This window comes from Lolium perenne, chromosome 4 (genome assembly GCF_019359855.2).
Source record: "Lolium perenne isolate Kyuss_39 chromosome 4, Kyuss_2.0, whole genome shotgun sequence".
NCBI lineage: Eukaryota > Viridiplantae > Streptophyta > Magnoliopsida > Poales > Poaceae > Lolium > Lolium perenne.
Genome location: NC_067247.2, coordinates 290,540,688 through 290,567,670, shown reverse-complemented (window position 1 = coordinate 290,567,670; position 26,983 = coordinate 290,540,688). Strand labels below are relative to the sequence as shown.

Sequence of the window (26,983 nt, the reverse complement as noted above, 5' to 3'; positions counted from 1 at the left end):
CCGACAATGATAGCACAATGGGGAGAAGACAACCATCTAGCTACTGCTATGGACCCATAGTCCAGGGGTAGACTACTCACACATCACACCGGAGGCGACCATGGCGGCGTACAGTCCTCCGGGAGATGATTCCCCTCTCCGGCAGGGTGCCGGAGGCGATCTCCGGATCCCCGAGATGGGATCGGCGTTGGCGGCGTCTCGGAAGGTTTTCCGTATCGTGGCTCTCGATCGGGGGTTTCGTCACGGAGGCTTTAAGTAGGCGGAAGGGCAAGTCAAGAGGCGGCACGGGGGCCCAAACCACAGGCCGGCGCGGCCAGGGGTGGGGCCGCGCCGCCCTAGGGTTTGGCCACCCCGTGGCCCCTCTTCGTTTCGTCTTCGGACTTCTGGAAGCTTCGTGGAAAAATAGGCCCCTGGGCGTTGATTTCGTCCAATTCCGAGAATATTTCCTTAGTAGGATTTCTGAAACCAAAAACAGCAGAAAACAGCAACTGGCACTTCGGCATCTTGTTAATAGGTTAGTTCCATAAAATGCACGAATATGACATAAAGTGTGCATAAAACATGTAGATAACATCAATAATGTGGCATGGAACATAAGAAATTATCGATACGTCGGAGACGTATCAGCATCCCCAAGCTTAGTTCTGCTCGTCCCGAGCAGGTAAAACGATAACACGTATAATTTCTGAGTGACATGCCATCATAATCTTGATCATACTATTTGTAAAGCATATGTAGTGAATGCAGCGATCAAAACAATGTATATGACATGAGTAAACAAGTGAATCATAAAGCAAAGACTTTTCATGAATAGCACTTCAAGACAAGCATTAATAAGTCTTGCATAAGAGTTAACTCATAAAGCAATAATTCAAAGTAAAGGCATCGAAGCAACACAAAAGAAGATTAAGTTTCAGCGGTTGCTTTCAACTTGTAACATGTATATCTCATGGATATTGTCAACATAGAGTAATATAATAAGTGCAATAAGCAAGTATGTAGGAATCAATGCACAGTTCACACAAGTGTTTGCTTCTTGAGGTGGAGAGAAATAGGTGAACTAACTCAACATTGAAAGTAAAAGAATGGTCCTCCATAGAGGAAAAGCATCGATTGCTATATTTGTGCTAGAGCTTTGATTTTGAAAACATGAAACAATTTTGTCAACGGTAGTAATAAAGCATATGCATCATGTAAATTATATCTTATAAGTTGCAAGCCTCATGCATAGTGTACTAATAGTGCCCGCACCTTGTCCTAATTAGCTTGGACTACCGGATCATCACAATGCACTGTTTTTACCAAGTGTCACAAAGGGTACCTCTATGCCGCCTGTACAAAGGTCTAAGGAGAAAGCTCGCATTGGATTTCTCGCTATTGATTATTCTTCAACTTAGACATCCATACCAGGACAACATAGACAACAGATAATGGACTCCTCTTTTATGCATAAGCATGTAACAACAATTAATAATTTTCTCATTTGAGATTTGAGGATATATGTCCAAAACTGAAACTTCCACCATGGATCATGGCTTTAGTTAGCGGCCCAATGTTCTTCTCTAACATATGCATGCTTAACCATAAGGTGGTAGATCTCTCTTACTTCAGACAAGACGGACATGCATAGCAACTCACATGAAATTCAACAATGAATAGTTGATGGCGTCCCCAGTGAACATGGTTATCGCACAACAAGCAACTTAATAAGAGATAAAGTGCATAATTACATATTCAATACCACAATAGTTTTTAAGCTATTTGTCCCATGAGCTATATATTGCAAAGGTGAATGATGGAATTTTAAAGGTAGCACTCAAGCAATTTACTTTGGAATGGCGGAAAATACCATGTAGTAGGTAGGTATGGTGGATACAAATGGCATAGTGGTTGGCTCAAGTATTTTGGATGCATGAGAAGTATTCTCTCTCGATACAAGGTTTAGGCTAGCAAGGCTTATTTGAAACAAACACAAGGATGAACCGGTGCAGCAAAACTCACATAAAAGACATATTGAAAACATTATAAGACTCTACACCGTCTTCCTTGTTGTTCAAACTCAATACTAGAAATTATCTAGACCTTAGAGAAACCAAATATGCAAACCAAATTTTAGCATGTTCTATGTATTTCTTCATTAATGGGTGCAAAGCATATGATGCAAGAGCTTAATCATGAGCACAACAATTGCCAAGTATCACATTACCCAAGACATTTATAGCAATTACTACATGTATCATTTTCCAATTCCAACCATATAACAATTTAACGAAGGAGAAACTTCGCCATGAATACTATGAGTAGAAACCAAGGACATACTTGTCCATATGCTACAGCGGAGCGTGTCTCTCTCCATAAAGTGAATGCTAGGATCCATTTTATTCAAACAAAACAAAAAAAAAACAAACCGACGCTCCAAGAAAAAGCACATAAGATGTGATGGAATAAAAATATAGTTTCAGGGGAGGAACCTGATAATGTTGTCGATGAAGAAGGGGATGCCTTGGGCATCCCCAAGCTTAGACGCTTGAGTCTTCTTAATAGATGCAGGGGTGAACCATCGGGGCATCCCCAAGCTTAGAGCTTTCACTCTCCTTGATCATGTTGCATCATACTCCTCTCTTGATCCTTGAAAACTTCCTCCACACCAAACTCGAAACAACTCATTAGAGGGTTAGTGCACAATATAAATTAACATATTTAGAGGTGACACAATCATTCTTAACACTTCTGGACATTGCATAATGCTACTGGACATTAGTGGATCAAAGAAATTCATCCAACATAGCAAAAGAGGCAATGCGAAATAAAAGACAGAATCTGTCAAAACAGAACAGTTCGTATTGACGAATTTTAAAATGGCACCAGACTTGCTCAGATGAAAATGCTCAAATTGAATGAAAGTTGCGTACATATCTGAGGATCATGCACGTAAATTGGCTTAATTTTCTGAGCTACCTACAGGGAGGTGGACCCAGATTCGTGACAGCAAAGAAATCTGGAACTGCGCAGTAATCCAAATCTAGTACTTACTTTTCTATCAACGGCTTAACTTGGCACAACAAAACACAAAACTAAGATAAGGAGAGGTTGCTACAGTAGTAAACAACTTCCAAGACACAAAATAAAAACAAAGTACTGTAGGTAAAAATATGGGTTGTCTCCCATAAGCGCTTTTCTTTAACGCCTTTCAGCTAGGCGCAGAAAGTGTGTATCAAGTATTATCAAAGGATGATGCATTCTCAGCGGGGTGCGGAGTGTTCTCAACTATGCATATTATCTTTTCTATGTGAGTTTCAGAGGCTCCCTTTTCATTAGTCTTGGGCTTGCTACTCTCATCAAACAAATCTTCAGGAACAATCCAATCAAAATTCTTTTCTAGTGCCTCACACATTCCCAAGAGCTTGCAAGGTATTGATGTTTTAATATCCCCCTCATAATTAACTTTATTAGTGTACTTTTGTCTATCCTTTTCCATCTTCTCAAGGGTACTGGCAAAGTTGGTATAAGAACCTAGCATATTATATTTAGTGAAAACTTTTCTAGCTTCTCTCGCTATTCCCCCAAATTCCTTAAGAAGGGTTTCTAATACAAAATCTTTCTTTTCTCCTTCTTCCATATCACTAAGTGTAAGAAACATATGTTGAATCACAGGATTAAGATTAACAAATCTAGCTTCTAATGCGTGTACTAAAGAAGCAACAGCAATTTCATAAGTGGGAGCAAGTTCTGCCAAGTGTCTATCTTCAAAATCTTCGACCGTACTAATATGAGTGAAAAAATCTTCTATATTGTCTTTCCCAAGGATAGACCCTCGACCTACCGGTACATCTTTAAGAACAAACTTAGGAGGAAACATTATGAAATAAGTAAAGTAAATGCAAGTAAACTAATTTTTTTGTGTTTTAGATATAGCAAACAAGATAGCAAATAAAGTAAACTAGCAACTAATTTTTTTGTATTTTGATTTAGTGCAGCAAACAAAGTAGTAAATAAAACTAAGCAAGACAAAAACAAAGTAAAGAGATTGAGAAGTGGAGACTCCCCTTGCAGCGTGTCTTGATCTCCCCGGCAACGGCGCCAGAAATTTGCTTGATGCGTGTGGTTGGCACGTCCGTTGGGAACCCCAAGAGGAAGGTGTGATGCGCACAGCGGCAAGTTTCCCTCAGTAAGAAACCAAGGTTTAATCGGACCAGTAGGAGTCAAGAAGCACGTTGAAGGTTGATGGCGGCGAGATGTAGTGCGGCGCAACACCAGGGATTCCGGCGCCAACGTGGAACCTGCACAACACAACCAAAGTACTTTGCCCCAACGAAACAGTGAGGTTGTCAATCTCATCGGCTTGCTGTAACAAAGGATTAACCGTATTGTGTGGAAGATGATTGTTTGCATAAAACAGTAGAACAGTATTGCAGTAGATTGTATTTCAGTAAAGAGAATTGGACCGGGGTCCACAGTTCACTAGAGGTGTCTCACCCATAAGACAAACAGCATGTTGGGTGAACAAATTACAGTTGGGCAATTGACAAATAAAGAGAGCATGACCATGCACATACATATCATGATGAGTATAGTGAGATTTAATTGGGCATTACGACAAAGTACATAGACCGCCATCCAACTGCATCTATGCCTAAAAAGTCCACCTTCAGGTTCTCATCCGAACCCCCTCCAGTATTAAGTTGCAAAGCAACAGACAATTGCATTAAGTATGGTGCGTAATGTAATCAACAACTACATCCTTAGACATAGCATCAATGTTTTATCCCTAGTGGCAACAGCACAACACAACCTTAGAACTTTCTATCACTGTCCCAGGTGTCAATGCAGGCATGAACCCACTATCGAGCATAAGTACTCCCTCTTGGAGTTACAAGCATCTACTTGGCCAGAGCATCTACTAGTAACGGAAAGCATGCAAGATCATAAACAACACGTAGATATAACTTTGATAATCAACATAACAAGTATTCTCTATTCATCGGATCCCAACAAACGCAACATATAGAATTACAGATAGATGATCTTGATCATGTTAGGCAGCTCACAAGATCCGACAATGATAGCACAATGGGGAGAAGACAACCATCTAGCTACTGCTATGGACCCATAGTCCAGGGGTAGACTACTCACACATCACACCGGAGGCGACCATGGCGGCGTAGAGTCCTCCGGGAGATGATTCCCCTCTCCGGCAGGGTGCCGGAGGCGATCTCCTGGATCCCCCGAGATGGGATCGGCGTTGGCGGCGTCTCTGGAAGGTTTTCCGTATCGTGGCTCTCGGTACTGGGGGTTTCGTCACGGAGGCTTTAAGTAGGCGGAAGGGCAAGTCAAGAGGCGGCACGGGGGGCCCAAACTACAGGCCGGCGCGGCCAGGGGTGGGGCCGCGCCGCCCTAGGGTTTGGCCACCCCGTGGCCCCTCTTCGTTTCGTCTTCGGACTTCTGGAAGCTTCGTGGAAAAATAGGCCCCTGGGCGTTGATTTCGTCCAATTCCGAGAATATTTCCTTACTAGGATTTCTGAAACCAAAAGCAATGAGAAAACAGAATCGGCACTTCGGCATCTTGTTAATAGGTTAGTTCCAGAAAATGCACGAATATGACATAAAGTGTGCATAAAACATGTAGATAACATCAATAATGTGGCATGGAACATAAGAAATTATCGATACGTCGGAGACGTATCAATCATCGCCATCATCACCACCGACGCCTCTTCATCAACCAGCCATGTTTCCCCCATCCATGTGTGAGTAATTCCCCCGCTGTAGGCCGAAGGGGATGGTAGGGATTGGATGAGATTGGTCATGTAATAGCATAAGATTGTTAGGGCATAGTGCCTAGTGTCCGTAATTGGTACTTTGATGATATTGTTGCAACTTGTTATGCTTAATGCTTGTCACTAGGGCCCGAGTGCCATGATCTCAGATCTGAACATGTTATTATTTCATCATGATATTCATTGTTTATGGTCTTACCTGCAAGTTGTATACACATGTCGCTGTCCAGAACCAATGGCCCCGAAGTGACAGAAATCGGGACAACCGGAGGGGATGGTAGTGATGTGAGGATCACATGTGTTCACGGAGTGTTAATGCTTTGCTCCGGTACTCTATTAAAAGGAGTACCTTAATATCCAGTAGATTCCCTTGAGGCCCGGCTGCCACCGGCTGGTAGGACAAAAGATGTTGTGCAAGTTTCTCATTGCGAGCACGTACGACTATAATTGGAACACATGCCTATTGATTGCTTTGTACTTGGACACCGTTTTATTATTATCTGCAAATGCCCTGCTATGATTGTTACATGAGTTTCTCTCATCCATGCAACGCCCGTCATCCGTCCCCGTGCCTACAGTATTTTAATCCTGTTGTTTACTATAATCACTATTGCTGTCTCTGTTACTCTGCTGATGTTATTTCACTACTGCTACTGTTATAAAACTGTTACTACTGATAAACTCTTGCGAGCAAGTCTGTTTCCAGGTGCAGCTGAATTGACAACTCCGCTGTTAAGGCTTCCAAGTGTTCTTTGTCTCCCCTTGTGTCGAATCAATAAATTGGGTTATACTACCCGCGAAGACTGTTTTCTGGCGCCGTTGCCGGGGAGCATAGCTTTATTTGGAAGTTCACTTGGATTGATATTGTTCGCTGCAAATTCTCCATCATGGGTAAAGCTCGCGATTCTAAAGTCGCCATATTACCATCCACTACAAGAAAAGGTACAACTCTGAGTACCTCTGCTACTCTTGATTCACCATCTGTGATAAGTCAACTTGTTTCACCGCCACAAGCTTCGCTTGGTGGTACGTCTGCTGAATCTGAAAACTCTCATAATATTGATAATGTTTCTGCCGTGCTTGATGATAGTGGTTCACTGGGATCCTTTCTAGATGCTACAATTGCTAGGTCTAGACAAATTGAAAATGCTGAAACTCCTAATGAAAATGCCACTACACCTGTTAGTTCACCTGAACTTGATTATTCCAGTGATGATCCAGATGAAGATTATGTAGAGCTTAATGATGATCTTATTAATAGATGTAATGCTACTGCTGATGCAAGAAACATTAAAAAGTTTCTTACACAATATACTGTTAGACATAAGCTGTCTCCTGATCCTGAATTTGCCACATCTCCTATATGCATTAAGGATAAAGATTATGATTTTTCTCTTGATCTATCTCATATAGCTATTGTAGAGAAAGCACCCTTTTGTGGTACTGAAAAAAAAGTGCTATAGAACACATGAATGAACTTTCTTCTATGAGTAGTTTGTTCTCTGATGATGACAAGATGCGTATTTACTTTGTCATTAAAATTTTTCCTTTCTCATTAAAGGATGATGCTAAAACTTGGTATAATAATTTGCCTCCTGGTTCTATTAAAAGTCCAGCTGATTTGCGTGATGTTTTCTTTCGAAAATACTTTCCTGCTAGTGCTCAACATGCTGCTTTACAGAGAATTTATAGGTTTGACCAGGGAGATGAAGAGAAATTGCCCACGGCATGGGCAAGATTTTGTTCTCTTATCAGAGCTCGACTTGGACATGATTTAGAAAAGAATGATCTACTTGATATATTTTATAGTGGACTAACCATTGAATCTAGAGCATATTTGGATAGTTGTGCTGGTTGTGTTTTCAGGAAAAGAACTCCAGACGAAGCTAAAGAATTATTGGCTAAAATAAGCCGGAATCATGATGATTGGAATACACCTGAACCAACTCCAACGCCAATATTGAAGAAGAGGGGTTTAATTGAATTGAATGATGATGATATGCGGGAAGCCAAGAAGTCTCTCAAGGAGAAAGGTATTAAATCCGAAGATGTGAAGAATCTACCTCCCATAGAAGATATATGTGAGATAATTCCCCCTTCATCCATGATTGAGGTAAACTCCCTTCAACGCTTTACTAGGGAAGATATTCCGTATTCAAAACCTCCTGCTCAATGCTTAGATGAGTTTGATAATTATATTGTTAAGCAAGAAAATTTTAATATGAGAGTAGAGAATCATCTAATGGAAAACTCTCAAGCTATTAGCAATTTGCATGATATTGTGGAGAGAACCTCCAATGATGTTAAGATGCTTGTTAAACATTTTCAAATGATTCAAACTCAAATTGATCAACTCACTAAAGTGCAAAATGACTTGCTAAATAATAATTCTAAAGAGAAACATGCTTATGAAGTAACAACTAGAGGTGGTGTCTCTACACAGGATCCTCTATATCCTGAAGGGCACCCCAAAAGAATTGAACAAGATTCTCAACGCATTGAACCTAGTGCTCCTTCTAAGAAGAAAAAGAAGAAGAAACATAAAAATGTTGTAGAATCCTCTGAACCTGTTAATGATCCTAATAGTATTTCTATTTCTGATGCTGAAACTGAAAGTGGTAATGAACATGATAATGATAATGATAATGATAAGAATGATGCTTCTGATAAAGAAGAAGTTGAAGATGAACCTGACAAGCATGATAAAAATAAAAAGTATACTAAAGAAGATTTTATTGCTAAGAAACATGGTAATGAAAGAGAACCTTGGGTGCAAAAGCAAATGCCTTTTCCTGCTAAGAAACTAAAATCAAAGGAAGAAGAACACTATAATAAATTTTGTGATTGGATGAAACCTTTATTCTTGCAAATTCCTTTGACTGATGCTATTAAATTGCCTCCTTATTCAAAGTATATGAAAGATATTGTTACTAACAAGAGGAAAATCCCCAATGAGGAGATTTCCACTATGCTTGCTAATTACTCTTTCAATGGCAAAGTTCCGAAGAAGTTGGGCGACCCAGGTATACCTACTATTCCTTGTTCTATTAAGAATAATTATGTTAAAACTGCTCTATGTGATTTGGGAGCCGGTGTTAGTGTTATGCCTTTTTCTCTTTATAAGAGACTTTATTTAGATAAATTGATACCTACTGATATATCTTTGCAAATGGCTGATAAATCTACTGCTATTCCTGTTGGTATATGTGAGGATGTTCCTGTTCAAGTTACTAATAACTGCTTGATATTAACTGATTTTGTTGTGTTGGAAATGCCTGAAGATGATAATATGTCTATTATTCTTGGGAGACCTTTTCTTAACACCGCAGGGGCTGTTATTGATTGCAATAAAGGGAAGGTTACTTTCAATGTTGATGATAAGGAGCATACCGTTTATTTCCCCAAGAGAATTGATAAAGTATGTGGAGTCAATACTATTTCTAATGTGAGAACTATCAAAATTGGAACTATCGATTGTCCTATATATGAGCCTAAAGAAGGTTATCAAAATCTTATGATTGGATCCATATCGATACAATTCAAGGTAACATGATTGATTTGAGGTTTATTTCTTCATATGCTATGTAAAATTTATTCGGTGGCAAGACTTGATCAACCTTGTTAACGAATACTTTTTATATGCATAGGGGAGGTAAACAACATCTCTTTCTTCCTCCACTTGTCTTATTTGCTGTAGCGCTTTTGATTTGCAAAGTTTCTTAGTTAATTAGAGATTTCAAAAAATTTCCTGGCCAGTAATAATAAACTTAATACCCAGAAATGTGCATTTTTCAAAGTTTTCAAAAATTCACAAAAATTATACCGTTGGTCCTATTTTTCGAAGAGGCACCTGGGAGCACCAGAGGATGACCTGTGGGGCACCCCAGGGTGCCACACCACCAGCCGGCGCGGCCAAGGAGGGGGGCGCGCCACCCTGTGGTGTGGGCCCCTCCTTGCCCCACTTTAGCATCTCTTCCTCCCAGAATCTTCTCTCTCCCGAAAAAACTTGAACCAGCTTTCTCTCACTCGCATTTTTGCTCAAGAGCTCAGGATTTTTCGATCTCTTTGCTCAGCCCAGATTTCTGTCTGAAATTTGGCACATTTGCTCTCCGGTATGTGACTCCTCCGCCTATCCAAGTAGAATTTTGTTTGGTTGAGTATATCTTGAATATTTTGCTGCTGTAGGTAACATGTTTAGTGAGCTTGCATGCTTGTTCTAAGTTGTATAAACTAGTTTTGATGCATGATTAGTACTCTAGCAAGTTCCTATAGTAGTTTCCCTCAATTATATGTTATCAAATCAAATTTTATATTGTTGGTTAAAAATTTCAGAAAATGGAGTGGAATAGATATCAACTAAACCAACAAGAATTGGAGGTGCAACAAGTCATGAGAGTGAACCGTGAAGAGGGAGTATACTCCTCTTACTACCCGTGCACAGATTTCATGAGAAGCGCAGGAATATTGGAAGATGTTCAAAGTCTAATTTCTCGTGCAGGGTTGAGTGATTTTGTTGATGGAGAACCAAGCCAATATGCAAAATTGACTATGTCTGTTGTGCAGGACTTTAAGTTTAATTGGTCGCGATCTAACCCCATGGTTCAATATAAGATTTATAATAAAGTTGTCAACTTGCCATTCAGTGATTTTTGTGCAGCAATTAGAGTACCGCAATGGGGATCATGCGAGAAGATAAGGGGATCGCCGCGAGAGCTCTTAAGCCTCTTCGAGATGATTTGTCATGGAAGGAGTTTCTCAGAGGATGGTGGTAAAATTACTAGCATTCAACTCCCAGCTATCCGCTACTTTGCTTATTTCGTTACTAAATGCGTTCTTGCTAGAAAGAGTGGTGGTAAACTCTCTATCCAGGATTTGGCTTTTCTAGCTGCGGCATTGCAAGGTAGTAGGACTTATAATTTGGGGGCATTGATAGCTTATAGACTTACTACTAACCGTGAGAAAGGTGGAATTTGTGGAGGTCTCATCGCCTCCCGTTTACTAGCTTTGCATAATGTAGAACCTCATCATCTTGATATTCCACTTTCTATAGAAAAGCTTGACATAGTCTCTATGATTAAACATGAATTTGTTTCTGATTCATCTAATTTGGGTAACCTGTTCTACAAGATGACATTTTATAAGAAAGTTTGGAGAATAACTAAGAAAACTGAGAAACTAGTAAGATTGCCTGCGCCTGTTCTATTTAACCTTGATTCCAGGGAGGATTGGTCAGTCACAGAAGGTGCACTGAATGCACACATAGAGAGAGGAGGCCATCATGCAAGAGGCAACACGGAGGAGGCCGAGGAACACCTCGACTCATCATCCGATGCAGCAAGTTTCTCGCATCAACATGTTGGATATGTGGAGCCTCCACGCTTTTCTTCTGCACAGGAACCTTACTATGACTACGCCATGCATTACCCACCGGCGAGGAACAGCGACCCTCGTTGGGGTTGAACTCCACTTAGGCCAAAAGCCTAAGCTTGGGGGGAGGTATACCGGCATCACTCATTCTTTGCATATTATGGTTGCTGGATACTTGTATATACTTGTTTAGTTTGTTTGAGTGGTTTTCTAATGAGAGGAAGATGATATTTGGGGAAGTGCTGCCTGAAAACAGATTCTGGACTGTTACCGAAAAAATTCTCAAAAATAGCCAGAACAGTATTTTGCGAAGCCAATTTTTGTGCATGTTCCCCAGGTTGTTATCTAACTTTCATTAGTTGAACACTTTTCGATTTGAGCAGTGGAAGAATTTATTAAAAATCGAGTACTGTACTGCTGTCAAGTTTGACGAATTTCTGCTGTTTTGTGTTTATGTGAGTTTTCTAGTTTGCCATTTATTGTTTTTGCTTTGTTTCTTTCCCAAAACACAAAAATACCAAAAATATTTCTGTTGTTTCTCTTTATAATTTGTTTGCTTTAGTTTCTTGCATTTGTTTCGCTTTATTTGCTATTGCTAGTTTGCTACAAGAAAACCCAAAAAGATTTTGCTTTGTTTGCTTGTTTCTCTTTGTTCTTGTTTCCAATTCGAAAACACCAAAAATATTTGCTGTTCTTCTTTGGTTTGTAAAGTTCATCTTGAGTTCAATGGTCTTCGGTGGCTGGAGCGTGGTTTTCATTTTATATTATCCAAGCTACACAAGTGAAAGGCAATAATGACGATCTACGACAATTGGATTGTGGTGAGAGGCTGGTATGAACTCTATTTGTTTTCATTTTTGTACATATACTCATCCATGTGAGCATGCTTAGTTGGTTCATGTGAGGTATATATCATTTGAGAAAGTCTAGTAGTTCATGATCTCTCATGTTTAGCTCCAATTTATTAATATGAGTAGCATGTCATGGATGTTTGCTTGCATTGTTTTATTCATAAGTAAGTATGGCATTGTGGTATTCTCCTCTGAATAATTCATTTATATCGACTTGGCACATGCTCACGCATGCATATGACTGAACAAAAGTCAATTGAGCCTCGATGATTTATATTGCTTCAGAGTTCTTGTATCACTTTTATGCCTCTGTTAATTTATTTTGCCGCAAGCATGATTATGACAGTTACTGCTCTCTTGATTTGTCGCTCCCTAGTCTATTGCTAGCCTTCACTTGTACTGAGCGGGAACGCTGCTCGTGCTTCCAAACACCTGAAAACCAAGTTGTTCCAAAGTGTCCACCATAAATACCTATGCATGGCATTTCAAACCATTCCAAGTAAATTCTCATGCGCTACCTTTAAAAACCTTCAAAATGCTTCTCAATTTGTGTTAATGTTTCATAGCTCATGAGGAAGTATGTGGTGTTTAACTTTCAACCTTGTCATTTACTCTTGACGGACTTTCATTATGGACTAGTGGCACATCCGCTTATCCAATAATTTTGCAAAAAGAGCTGGCAATGGGATTCCCAGTCCCAAATTAATTAACTTAAATAGACACTCCTCCATGGTATGTGATTGTTGGACGGCACCCGAAGGATTCGGTTAGCCATGGCTTGTGTAAGCAAAGGTTGGGGGGAGTGTCATCATAATAAAACTAAAATAAAAAGGCACTCCTTCATGGTATGTGATTGTTGGCAGGCACCCGAGGATTCGGTTAGCCATGGTTTGTGAAAGAAAGGTTGGAAGGAGTGCCACATAAACATAAAAATAATTCATGGGAGCCGCTCTTGGGAGTCCGGTTGGCAAGGTAGTTGGTGTACCCATTACCATTCGTTGACAACAACAAACACCTCTCAAAATAATTTTACTCCTGTTTTAAAAATGAAAAGCTCTAGCGCATGTTAATCCCTGCTTCCCTCTGCGAAGGGTCAATCTTTTACTTTTATGTTGTGTCTCCATTCTTTCTTTGAGCACTATCTTGAGAGCACAACTGTCATTCTTAGTATAATATGCTTGTCTCAAAATATAATTGATTGTGGTATAACTTTGATGCTTTTATCTTTGACAATCACTACTTCTAGTCTTTCTATGAACTTCAGAGGTGCCTGGGCATTTATGTTTTGCCGATCAAATACGGGCAAGCGAGATACCACTTTATCATACTCTCTTATGAACATTGCAATCCTGCTTATATACGTGATTCATGATGCTTATTATTAATTGTTGGTACCTCTCCATGATTGACATAGCTGTTAGATGATCTTATTTGCATGTATCTCATTATGAACTGCTTAAGTATTAGCCATAGCATGAGAATATACACATCATATGAGCAAATGTGTTCGTGAAAGTTCTTTTATCGCTCAGTTGTTAACTGAATTGCTTGAGGACAAGCAATAAGCTAAGCTTGGGGGGAGTTGATACGTCCAAAACGTATCTACTTTCCCGAACACTTTTGCTATTGTTTTGCCTCTAATTTGTGTATTTTGGATGCAACTAACACGGATTAACGCTGTTTTCAGCAGAAGCTCACAGTGTCTCGTTTTTGTGCAGAAATCCAACTTTCAGGAAAATCCTCGGAATTTATGCAGAAGGCCCTATTTTCCCAGAATACTGACGGAGCCAGAAGGACAAATCAGGTGGAGGCCCGAGGGCCCCACACCATAGGGCGGCGCGGCCCAGGGGGGCCCGCGCGGCCATGTGGTGTGGCCCCCTCGGCCGGCCTCCGACGCCCTCCTTCGGACTATATATTGCCTTCGACCTAAAAACGCACAGGGAGAAGTCGAAGTCGCCAGAAAGCCTCCAGAACGCCGCCACATCGCGAAACTCCGTCGCGGGAGCCAGAAGTCTCCGTTCTGGCACTCCGCCGGGACGGGGAATTGGAGGAGATCATCGCCATCATCACCACCGACGCCTCTTCATCAACCAGCCATGTTTCCCCCATCCATGTGTGAGTAATTCCCCCGCTGTAGGCCGAAGGGGATGGTAGGGATTGGATGAGATTGGTCATGTAATAGCATAAGATTGTTAGGGCATAGTGCCTAGTGTCCGTAATTGGTACTTTGATGATATTGTTGCAACTTGTTATGCTTAATGCTTGTCACTAGGGCCCGAGTGCCATGATCTCAGATCTGAACATGTTATTATTTCATCATGATATTCATTGTTTATGGTCTTACCTGCAAGTTGTATACACATGTCGCTGTCCGGAACCAATGGCCCCGAAGTGACAGAAATCAGGACAACCGGAGGGGATGGTAGTGATGTGAGGATCACATGTGTTCACGGAGTGTTAATGCTTTGCTCCGGTACTCTATTAAAAGGAGTACCTTAATATCCAGTAGATTCCCTTGAGGCCCGGCTGCCACCGGCTGGTAGGACAAAAGATGTTGTGCAAGTTTCTCATTGCGAGCACGTACGACTATAATTGGAACACATGCCTATTGATTGCTTTGTACTTGGACATCATTTTATTATTATCTGCAAATGCCCTGCTATGATTGTTACATGAGTTTCTCTCATCCATGCAACGCCCGTCATCCGTCCCCGTGCCTACAGTATTTTAATCCTGCTGTTTACTATAATCACTACTGCTGTCTCTGTTACTCTGCTGCTGTTATTTCACTACTGCTACTCTTATAAAACTGTTACTACTGATAAACTCTTGCGAGCAAGTCTGTTTCCAGGTGTAGCTGAATTAACAACTCCGCTGTTAAGGCTTCCAAGTGTTCTTTGTCTCCCCTTGTGTCGAATCAATAAATTGGGTTATACTACCCGCGAAGACTGCTGCGATCCCCTATACTTATGGGTTATCAAATAGTATGATCAAGATTATGATGGCATGTCACTTCAGAAATTATCTTTGTTATCGTTTACCTACTCGGGACGAGCAGGAACTAAGCTTGGGGATGCTGATACGTCTCCAACGTATCGATAATTTCTTATGTTCCATGCTACTTTATTGATGATACCTACATGTTTTATGCATACTTTATGTCATATTTATGCATTTTCCGGCACTAACCTATTAACGAGATGCCGAAGAGCCAGTTGATTTTTTCTGCTGTTTTTGGTTTCAGAAATTCTAGTAAGGAAATATTCTCGGAATTGGACGAAATCAACGCCCAGGATCTTATTTTTCCACGAAGCTTCCAGAACACCGGGGGAGATACGAAGTGGGGCGACGAGGCGACGGCACACTAGGGCGGCGCGGCCCAGCCCCTGGCCGCGCGGCCCTGTTGTGTGGGCCCCTCGTGTCGCCCCTAAACCTACCTCCTCCGCCTACTAAGCCTTCGTCGATAATAACTCCAGTACCGAGAGCCACGATACGGAAAACCTTCCAGAGCCGCCGCCGCCGCCAATCCCATCTCGGGGGATTCAGGAGATCGCCTCCGGCACCCTGCCGGAGAGGGGAATCATCTCCCGGAGGACTCTTCACCGCCATGGTCGCCTCCGGAGTGATGTGTGAGTAGTTCACCCCTGGACTATGGGTCCATAGCAGTAGCTAGATGGTCGTCTTCTCCTAATTGTGCTATCATTGTTCGATCCTGTGAGCTGCCTAACATGATCAAGATCATCTATCTGTAATGCTACATGTTGTGTTTGTTGGGATCTGATGAATATGGAATACTATGCTATGTTGATTATCAATCTATTATATATGTGTTGTTTATGATCTTGAATGCTCTCCGTTACTAGTAGAGGCTCTGGCCAAGTTTTTGCTTGTAACTCCAAGAGGGAGAATTTATGCTCGATAGTGGGTTCATGTCTCCATTAAATCTGGGGGAGTGACAGAAACCTCTAAGGTTGTGGATGTGCTGTTGCCACTAGGGATAAAACATCAATGCTATGTCTAAGGATGTATTTGTTGATTACATTACACACCATACTTAATGCAATTGTCTGTTGTTTGCAACTTAATACTGGAGGGGGTTCGGATGATAACCTGAAGGTGGACTTTTTAGGCATAGATCGATGCATGCTGGATAGCGGTCTATGTACTTTGTCGTAATGCCCAATTAAATCTCACAATATTCATCATAACATGTATGTGCATGGTCATGCCCTCTTTATTTGTCAATTGCCCAACTGTAATTTGTTCACCCAACATGCTTATTCTTATGGGAGAGACACCTCTAGTAAACTGTGGACCCCGGTCCATTCTTTTACATCGAATACAATCAACTGCAATACTCGTTCTACTGTTCTCTGCAAACAATCATCATCCACACTATACATCTAATCCTTTGTTACAGCAAGCCGGTGAGATTGACAACCTCACTGTTACGTTGGGACAAAGTACTTTGGTTGTGTTGTGCAGGTTCCACGTTGGCACCGGAATCCCTGGTGTTGCGCCGCACTACACTCCGCCGCCATCAACCTTCAACGTGCTTCTTGGCTCCTACTGGTTCGATAAACCTTGGTTTCTTATTGAGGGAAAACTTGCCGCTGTACGCATCACACCTTCCTCTTGGGGTTCCCAACGGTCGCGTGCTGTACGCGTATCATGGCCCGACGAAGCTCCGGTGAAGTGAAGGTCGCCAAACTTGGAGCAAACTTCGCAACTTGACCACGAATCGGTGGCGGGGAAGAATTCCCGATCAACCGTGATGATCTTGGTGCGGAAGGAGGCTTGGAACGGCGGCGCGCGAAGCTTTCCGTGGAGGGAGCTCGCCGGAGTCGAGATCTGTTGAGCGACGCGGCGCGAGGAAGAAGACGATGTGGTTAGGAGGTGAAAAGAATGCAAAGTTACCGCGCGTGGGGGTATTTATAGACCTCGCGCGGAGATTCGTGTTCCGGATCCAATGGCGGAAACTGAACGGTCACACCGTTGGATGAACGACGCGTGTCTTAGGTCAAAAGCGGTGAAACGACGTGGAGGTAATTTATCTGTGCACTCTCGAGATTTCCGGCTAAAGATTCGCATCTCCGAAAATTTAGCGCGGGAAAAAAGTAAGTTGTACGCGGGAAAAGTAGAATTTATGTTGCATTGCCAATTCAGAAGAAAAGAAGATTTCCGAACAGATGATACCGGAAACAAGTAAAGTTTTGAAGCTCTTCAAGATTCTCTTCGGATCCGAGCTGATGAAGTCGGAGGAATGATGAATCTCGGAGAACTTCGGGGGCTACTATTGTGGGTATACTTTATGGGTATATCAACGACATGGCCAAGATCCGGCAAGCCCGGGTGGCCCACAAATGGTGATGTGGCATGTGGCCCATTGGGCGGCCCAGTTGCTGTAGATCCTGAAGGATGAAGTCCAGCCCAGGAGCAGGAAGCCGGATCCCAACCGATCTACGAAGGAGCCCGGATCCGTGAAGGCCCATGAAGTATTCGGATCTAGCACGTTCTTAGAGGAAGGCGGATCCTTGACGTACACGGCAAGATATTGTACCGTAGTTAGGCAACTTGTATTCCGGCTAGGACTCTCCGTGTAAACCCTAGATCCGTGCGTCTTTATAAGCCGGATCCCGGGAGCCCTAGAGGCACAACCACAACTCATTGTAACAACGCGAAAGCGCCCAGATAATTCCAGACAAGCAGCAGTAGGCCCTGTCATCGTGCAGGTGTTCCGAAGCTGGGTAAATCGCGTACCACCATCCCGTGTGCACTCCGCCCTATGGCCCCTACTTCTTCTCCCCCTCGTGAGGATCCCTCCTCCGAGGCACCGTCGAATAGGCAACGACAGCGATGGCCCAGGCGATTTCCACTTATGCCATGTCATGCTTTGATTTCACCAAATCCTTCTGCGATGATTGTCTCTATTGGTGGAATAATCAAGAGGAGGAAAGGCATCATTGGCTAAGATGGAAATGTCTATCTAAGGCCAAGAGTGACGGTGGGTTGGGTTTGCATGATTTACACCTGTTCAACATGGAAATGCTTGCGAAGCAAGGCTGGAGATTGCTCTAGGATCCTGTCTCTCTTCGTGCGAGACTTGTTTGGACCAAATACTTCCCTAATGGCAACATCTTTGAGGCTGTGGCATCCCCGGCCATTTCGTACACATGGCGCAATATTTTGAATGGTGTATTTCTTCTCAAGGAGGGTCTCATCTGGCGTGTGGGTGATGGCACCAACATCAAGGTGTGGCGCGAACCCTAGATCCCTTCCGGTGACACCCACAAGTCCATATCTTTGAGAGGCCGTAGTCATGTCTCTCTTGTGGCCGACCTATTGGATCCTTGTAACAGGGACTGGGATGCTGATATAGTTCGCATCCTGTTCCAGCCTGAGGATGTGAACGCCATCTTCTCGATCAGCATCCATGATGGAATGGAGGATCAACTTGCTTGGAATTTTGACCCAAGGGGCCTTTTTCTGTAAAAATTTGCTTACAAAGTGGCCATCATGTTGAGGGACAGACACTCGGGCCAGGAGGCCGCGAGCTATGATTCCGGTGAGTCTCCGGGGTCCTCTTTTTACGGGAATCATATCTGGCAGCTGAAGGTTTTGAGCAAGGTAAAGATGTTCGTGTGCCGCCTGGCTCACGACAGCCTCGCAATTCGCATGAAAATTCACAAGTTGGGGATCGACCTGGACACACGGTGGCCTGTTTGCAATAGGTTGAGTGAAGATGGTGGCCATGTCTTTTTAAAGTGTAAAAAGGCCAATGCTTGCTAGGCATCCTTGGGATGGGCGTGCTTTGGGAGAAGCTTCTACCGTGCACCTCTCCTCATGATACTCACCATGAAATATGGAATTATGACGAGGGCAACCAGGTGCGCGTCGTGACCTTCATGTGGGAGTGGTGGAATAGTCACAATAACGTAAATGCCCGTGAGGGAAGCCTGGACCCTAACGTGGTGTGTTCTTGTGTGGAGAGGCTCCTGGTCGATTTCATGTCTTTTAGGAAGTCATCAAATTGTACCAAACCACCTAGTCTTCATCGGTGGACAAAACCCCTAGATGATTATGTCAAGATCAACTTTGATGGCTCCTTCAATATATGCTAATTCTGGTGACGGGGGTTGGGCCTATATTATCCGTGATTAAGTTGGCAATTTCATTGAAGTTGGTGCGGGCAAGTCAAAGAACCTAGGAAGTTCCATGCAGTGTGAAGCGGTGACCTGTCTGGCTGCTATCCAAGGTGCGGACAGAATGGGCGCCTGCAGTCGGGTCATCTTCGAATCAGATGCGTCAAATTTGGTTCAAGGGCTCAAGAGCAAGGACTATGATAAGTCCGACATTGGAGTGTTTGTCAAGGAGGCTAACAGTCTCTATATTCTGAACTTCGAATTTTTTTCATATCTTTTTTAGCCATCGCACTTGTAACAATGTTTCCCATGAGCTTGCAAAGATGGGAGCAAATTCTGAATCCGATAACTCATTTTGGGATGCATCTGCTCTCGTGTGTATCAATTCTTTGTTGGGCAGCGATTTAGTTGTGCTAGTTTAATGGAATTCCCATGTTTAACGTCAAAATAAGTATTACTTCATTCTCTAAATGGCAACTTCAGTTAAACGCCACCAGAAATGTTTTATTCATTATTAAAAAATGTAGCACAGAAAAAACAGCCAATTTCCTAAATATCACAGTTCATAGCTGATGTTGACGAAGTTCCTCATCGTGGATTATACCGGCCCATCCCAATGAACACTCGAAATCCATATCTTATATCATGATTTGTTTTCCAAAAGAATCTTTGCTAAAAACAATATATTAACACACTAGATTGAGAAAAAAGCTTTACATTACGGGCTGATATTTAAAAGCAAGTAAACATATGCCATAAAAATGTCACTATTCTATTGTTTTTCTTACATACTCCGCCGTTTCAAATTAATTGAAACTCTATCATTGTCCTAACTAAACTTCTCTAATCTTGACGGAGTTTATACACAAATTGACTAATATCTACACCAGCAAATCTAAATATTACAAAATATATTTTATTATGAATATAGTGAAACTAAATTGATATTTTAGATGTTGATATTTTTGTATAAACTTAAGGTCAACCTTAGATCACCCACAAAGCTATTAATAATCGACTCTTCAAACTCTCCACATCATCTAGAGTCGTGGGTAATATAACTCATACAATAGGTTGTGTGTTAAGCATACTCTACATAATGTATATGCGTTAATATGTTGGTGCACAAACTTAACGATTTGGACTCTTAGTGATTCATAGTCAATGAATGACTAAGAGCCCGACTCTTTGAGAAGACTTGGTTTTATCTATCAACTCTTATTTCTCTTACATGTAAATAATTATTCAAATAAGAATGAGCTTACTAAGGCCAACAAATGTCTATTGTCTCTTTCCTCAAAGCCCCCTATTGTATTTTCTCTCACATTTTTTTCAAAAGAATAGGCTACCCTTTTCCATTACCGCTATAACGGAAATACATTGTCTTTAAAACAACTCACGCACGCAGAGAAGAGGATGGGGAAATACATCGTCTTTTAAACAACTCACGCCGGACGGTATGGTGATGGTAAATGTTGACGCTACGATTTTTTGCTTCTTCTCATCGGATGGGGACAAGCGTCGTGATTCGTGACCACAACGACATTTGTGTAGCTGCTTGCAGTGAACGGAATGATGAGGTCGTGACCCCAGAAATTGCTGAGGTGATGGCAATGCGCCGGGCAATCAGCCTAGCCAAGGATGAAGGCTATGACAAGATTATCATCAACTCTGATTGTCTCTCGGTGGTGCAGAGAGTGATAGCGGAGTCTGAAGATTGCTCTACCTGTGATCCTATGATTCATGACATCAGGAACATCTCAAATACATTTACTTCTTGTTCTTTCCGTCATGTGAATCGAGCCTTAAATGTTGCTGCTCATTGTTTAGCTAAACTTAGTGAATCTGTCATTTGCACAGTGTGGCATGGGGTTATCCCAGATTATATCCGTGAGAAACTTTGTAATGACATTATGATTATGTGATCAATAAAGCCCACATTTCATTCAAAAAAAAGAGAGAAGGGGATGGGGGAAGAGGATGCCCTCACATTATTAGGAAAACTGCTAACATATGCTTGGCTTCGAGCACCCGCTACAGGAAAAAAAACCTGTTAGCGCTAAATCTTAACTACAGAAGTTTGACGTCGTGCATTACAGTTCCACATACAAACAAGAATCATCAAACAGAGAAGTGAAAGGCAATTAGATGGTGGCCAGAGATCACACGCCTTCGATCATTAGCATCCCAGATGGGCGTCATAGCTTCTTGGTCCATCCTTGCTAGACTTGACGCCTTGTTCCCAACATCATCTTCTCCATATAGACCTACCTAATATTTAATAAAAGAACACATCGTGAAGATCAATACCACATGAGATTTAAGTACATAACCATCAAAAGTTATATTGTTCCTTGTTATCCAAGTAGACCGACAAACAACATTAGTCAGCAGATTATAAAACTTCTTGTTGAAATAGGTCTAACAACTTTTTACATGTTTTGTACACTTTTATTTAATGCGAACCCTTCAAATATAGTTGAAGACATACGTGTATAAACTACTTTTAAATGTTCTTGCTGGATGATAAACACATTTGAAGTCATTAGAACAAAAACACTACTTTCTCAAGCCTAAATGAACTGGCGCAAACCATATACTAGTCCGGTACAAAAGTATACTTCTAAGTTGCGTCAATTAATCTAAACCGGAGAAAGTATTATAATTAGAAAAAAATACAATGCGAAAACTAAATTAGCTTGGAGACTATGCATGTAAAATCTCTTTACAAAATGATAAACAAACACACAACCATAAGATAAGATGGACGGCCTGGATGTCACCAGGTATCACTCGTTTTCCATTTCCAGGAAGTTGTCATCGACAAACTTATATAGATCGGTCTTATCTAGGCAGCAGTGAAAGAGAAAGCGCTCTCTCTATTCCGATCTCTCTCTGCCCCCCACCGAAACCCTAACCCTCGAATCGAAGCAATCGGCCGGAGGCGATGGGGCAGGGCGCTTCCGGCGGCCTGGGGAAGCAGGGCGGCCTCCCCGGTGACCGGAAGCCTGGCGACGGCGCCGCCGGCGACAAGAAGGAGAAGAAGTTCGAGCCCCCCGCCGCGCCGTCGCGCGTGGGGCGCAAGCAGCGGAAGCAGAGGGGCCCCGAGGCGGCGGCGCGGCTGCCCCCCGTGGCGCCGCTCTCCAAGTGCCGCCTCCGCCTCCTCAAGCTGGAGCGCGTCAAGGACTACCTCCTCATGGAGGAGGAGTACGTCGCGAGCCAGGAGCGGCTCAAGCCCAGCGAAGACAAGACGGAGGAGGATCGATCCAAGGTCGACGACCTCCGCGGCACCCCCATGAGCGTCGGCTCGCTCGAGGAGATCATCGACGAGACCCACGGGATCGTCTCGTCCTCCACCGGGCCCGAGTACTACGTCAGCATCCTCTCCTTCGTCGACAAGGACCAGCTGGAGCCGGGATGCTCCATACTGATGCATAACAAGGTACGGTTCTGTAAAAATTGCATTGATCTGATGGATTGGAACATAGATTAGAAGCGCCGGCAGTAGATTTGACGAGTTCAGATTAGTCATTTGCTGTCATGCCGTCAATGCCTTGTATCCAGAAAGTTGGAATTATTCGGTGGAGAAATCGCATTTGCGAAGAGAGGCCAATAACATGGTAGTGGATTAGAATTGGTCGAGTTGATGAAAACTTTGGGCTTAGTTCACCCGACATGTGGGTTGGTCGAAACCTGGGGATTGAGATGAGTACCTTGTCACATGATTTAAATGTATATGGTGGGATGGAGGCGATCCTCGGAATTGAGACAAGTATGGTCGTTCCATGTACCTGTGACACAGGATTTGAATGTGTATGGTGTTTGTTAAGGTAAAGTTGTTTGTAGGTGTACATTATTTCCAGAAAATTTTGAAATGAAATTTGATGTGTACAACAACCAAATAAAAAGTCAATGTATCTAGGCACTAATCCTGTAACTTGTAATGTGATGCTTATTGGTGTCCATGCAAACTCGTTTGTTTAATTTCCAAGTGACTGCTTCCTTGATTTCAGCATTGAAAAATTACAGAAAAATAATGTTGTTGGTTCCTATCTTATGGTGACCCTGCAAACTGGTTTGTTTAATTGCCAAGTGACTGCTTCCTTGATTTCTATCCTTCGTGTGAGGTAACTACTGTCAGGCCTGAACATAATCACCATTCACCGAACGCTGTCCACAATTGACAGTTGCTGAAGACCTAAAGTCTATATTTGTTCACTTTAACTCCATATTGAACCATAGTGCTTATTTGCTTATGCCCTCAGCTCGTTCTACCAAAAAATATTGGTCATTCCAGATATTTGTCTATAGATCGTTCGATGTTCCCTGCATGAGTTTGTTACCAAAATTTGGCTAATTTAGGGTAGAGGAGTCCTTTGTCGAACATTGGCAAGTCAATGTTTGACAGGGAAGCCTTGGGTGGAAACACATAGTGTATATCGTCTTATGATTTCCTAAGATGAAGATCACTGTACTTTTCTTTACGTATTTCTATTTCATTTCATTTTGTGGCATGCGTTTTTTCTTCAATCTGCATTTAAGTATTTAGCTCTTATGTTCCTTTTCTGGTTGTTATTGATATATGACTTAATGTACTTTCACTGAGTGCATCTCTAGGTCTTCAGTTTCATTCTCCATCAGAAGTCTCAGTGTGCTTTCTATGTGAACAGAAGAATTATAGGACTGTTTGATGAGATGAATTGAAACTGTATGTACTTATTGATCTTGACCTATCATTTATTTTCAGGTTCTCTCGGTGGTCGGAATTTTGCAAGATGAAGTTGATCCTATGGTTTCTGTCATGAAAGTTGAAAAGGCACCTTTGGAGTCTTATGCTGACATTGGTGGTTTAGATGCTCAAATTCAAGAGATCAAAGAGGCAGTTGAACTTCCCTTGACACACCCTGAGCTATATGAGGACATTGGAATCAGGCCTCCTAAGGGTGTCATACTGTACGGGGAGCCTGGAACAGGGAAAACTCTACTTGCAAAGGTTTGTGTCTTTAATATCTTCCATTTGGCTCCGAAGGCTCGAAAGTCCATGTTTTGCTCTATTCAAAGTTTCAAACATCTCTTCAGCAATAAATTATTGCTTGTTATTATTTCCTGTTCAAGTATTGGTAGTAGGTTGATATATATCCTTTCCTAGATAAAATGTAACATCTTATTGGTTTAAATTGTGAATGCTGCAGACTGTTACCAATTGTTCTTTCTTCTTCAAGTACTGTTAGTTGGTTAATATACATCTTTTCCTAGAAGATGTGTATTTTTATTTTGTTTCAAATAGTGAATGCTGCAGGCTGATGCCAATTATTCCTTCTCTTCAAGTACTGGTAGTAACTACATCTTTTCCAAGAAAAACTGTAACGTTTTTGTATTTGTTTCAAATTGGGAATGCTGCAGGCTGTTGCCAATTCTACATCAGCAACATTCTTGCGTGTTGTTGGGAGTGAATTGATTCAAAAGTACCTTGGTGAGGGCCCCAAGCTTGTAAGGGAACTATTTAGGGTGGCTGATGATCTATCTCCTTCAATTGTCTTTATTGATGAGATTGATGCAGTTGGAACAAAGAGGTATTTACCACATACTTGAACTTACTATAGGATGACTATTATTTGTATATGAAGAAATTAGGTTGAGCTTTCATGGCATGAGTTAAACTGAGCTCTGATTTCTTATATTATAGGTATGATGCTAATTCCGGAGGTGAGCGAGAGATTCAAAGGACCATGTTGGAGTTGTTGAATCAGCTGGATGGTTTTGATTCAAGAGGAGATGTTAAAGTTATTCTAGCAACAAACCGCATTGAGAGCCTTGACCCAGCCTTGCTTCGGCCAGGTCGAATAGACAGAAAGATTGAGTTTCCTTTGCCAGATATTAAAACCAGGCGGCGCATCTTCCTGGTACTTTTCTGTTAAATATTTAGCTAGGTATCTAATGGGAAACCCCTGTTTTCTATTCTTATCAGAATTTCTTTTGGTGCAGATTCACACAGCTAAGATGACATTGGCAGAAGATGTGAACTTGGAAGAGTTTGTGATGACCAAAGATGAGTTTTCTGGTGCTGACATCAAAGCAATCTGTACTGAAGCTGGGTTGCTTGCCTTGAGAGAGCGCAGGATGAAGGTAAGACATCATCGCTTTGTTAATCAGATCCCTTCTCTTTAATACTAGGAAAGTCTTGATAAAACAAACCTGTAAGCTGACTGAATTTCGTTCGACACCGGGTGAAGTCACGATAACAACCAATACACTCTGTTGATCTTTTGTAGACGTTTTATTTTACCAGGGTGGTCTTTCTATTGTCTTAAGTTAGAACTTATCTGGATCAAAGTTTTGATTCCACATGCTTCACATTTCCTGTTCTATTTCCTGTTTGTAGGTAACACATGCCGACTTCAAGAAGGCCAAAGAGAAGGTCATGTTCAAGAAGAAGGAAGGTGTACCGGAGGGGCTTTACATGTGAGACTGCTCACCCCCCTGAGTGCCAGCATTTTCCTCGTGGAAGTATTTTTGGTGCAACAGTAGAGGATTGGTGTTTGTATTCATTCGGTTCAAAATGTTTGAGTATGCTAATTCACACCCATGTTTGTTTTGCAACTCACAACTTGAAAACACCCCTCCGTGAACAATGTACTCCTGCACCGTGCTTACCTGGAATGCAGTGTTGAGTTGAGGGAATTGGAAGTTTCAGTTCTTTATGATTGGTAAAAAGTGAGGATTATAATGGCTTTAAATAAGGCATTGAACTTGCACAACTAAGACTATTGTCCTGTACAACTGATCTGAGCTTGTGTACGTAGTTTATGACCAGATTTTTTGCTTTGAGCATCTTTAGCAGAGTTCCTTTATTTTGATTCTCTACGAGCCCTTTAGGGAGAGAAGAATCTTGAGCTGAAAAAATCCCAACCCAAGCAGAGTCCCTAAAATGGATCTCTAAATCTGGTTTGTCAATCTAGCCAATTCTAATGCTTGCATTGGTCTGATAGATTCATTTCAACATATTTGTCCCTAAACAAATATAGATAGATTTCATGAGCAGATATTATTGGAAATCGGAACAACTTTGCACATATAATTGAAACAAATCTGATGATCACATGAACTCGGAACATACATTGTTCAACACCACAAACGTAGGAGTGCAAAGTTGACAAATTTAACCAAAATTGAAGTGCATAGTTTGAATGAAACCAAATCAACAAGCTCAAGCAATCGAGCCATTGTTGTCCTTGTTGGCTCAAAGTGGAACTTGTGGCTTCATGTGACCGCCGAATACACCACTGAAGCCCATGAATATCCCCACCCCCCGCCCCACCAACCCCAATTGTCTTCGGTGACCGGAACCTGGGCCATCAGGCCGTAGAGATGCATATCAAGGCAGGATTTTGTAAAATTTGCATTGATGTGATGGACTGGAACATAGATTAGAAGTGCCTAAATTTGCCATGAGAAAACCTAACGCGAGTTCAAATTAGGGATCTGTTGTCATACCGTGAATGCACTGTATCTAGAAGGTCGGAGTTATTTTGTGTGCTTCTATATCTTTACTGTATTTCACAAGAAAAGAAAAACAATCGATATTTCCCGATATTCGTTGAGCTTCATCAAGTTTCAAACAAGTTACATTCTATATAAGTTTTGGAAATAAAAAGCTAGGGAATCAACATCCAAAAAAACAGTCGACAACCGAAGAAGCTACAGACAAGCACTATGTTCAGATACAAAATGTTGAACCCAACTTACAATAACGGACTGCACACTCATACGCACGTGATACATGACAACCGAAGAGGCTACAGACAAGCACTGAGCAAAGGGCAACCTAAGAAATGCTGTGATGAAG

The 26,983-nt window shown here is 41.9% G+C and overlaps 1 protein-coding gene across 1 annotated transcript; it reads left to right on the top strand.

Moving 5' to 3' along the window:
* The first annotated feature begins 21,985 nt into the window (after positions 1 to 21,985).
* LOC127295752 (26S proteasome regulatory subunit 4 homolog) lies at positions 21,986 to 25,818 on the top strand. The gene is made up of 6 exons (XM_051325745.2): positions 21,986 to 22,579; positions 23,885 to 24,130; positions 24,541 to 24,710; positions 24,824 to 25,040; positions 25,123 to 25,263; positions 25,520 to 25,818. Exons 1-6 carry the CDS (start codon positions 22,085 to 22,087, stop codon positions 25,601 to 25,603), a joined length of 1,353 nt encoding a protein of 450 aa, XP_051181705.1. The 5' UTR covers positions 21,986 to 22,084; the 3' UTR covers positions 25,604 to 25,818.
* Positions 25,819 to 26,983: the final 1,165 nt, after the last annotated feature.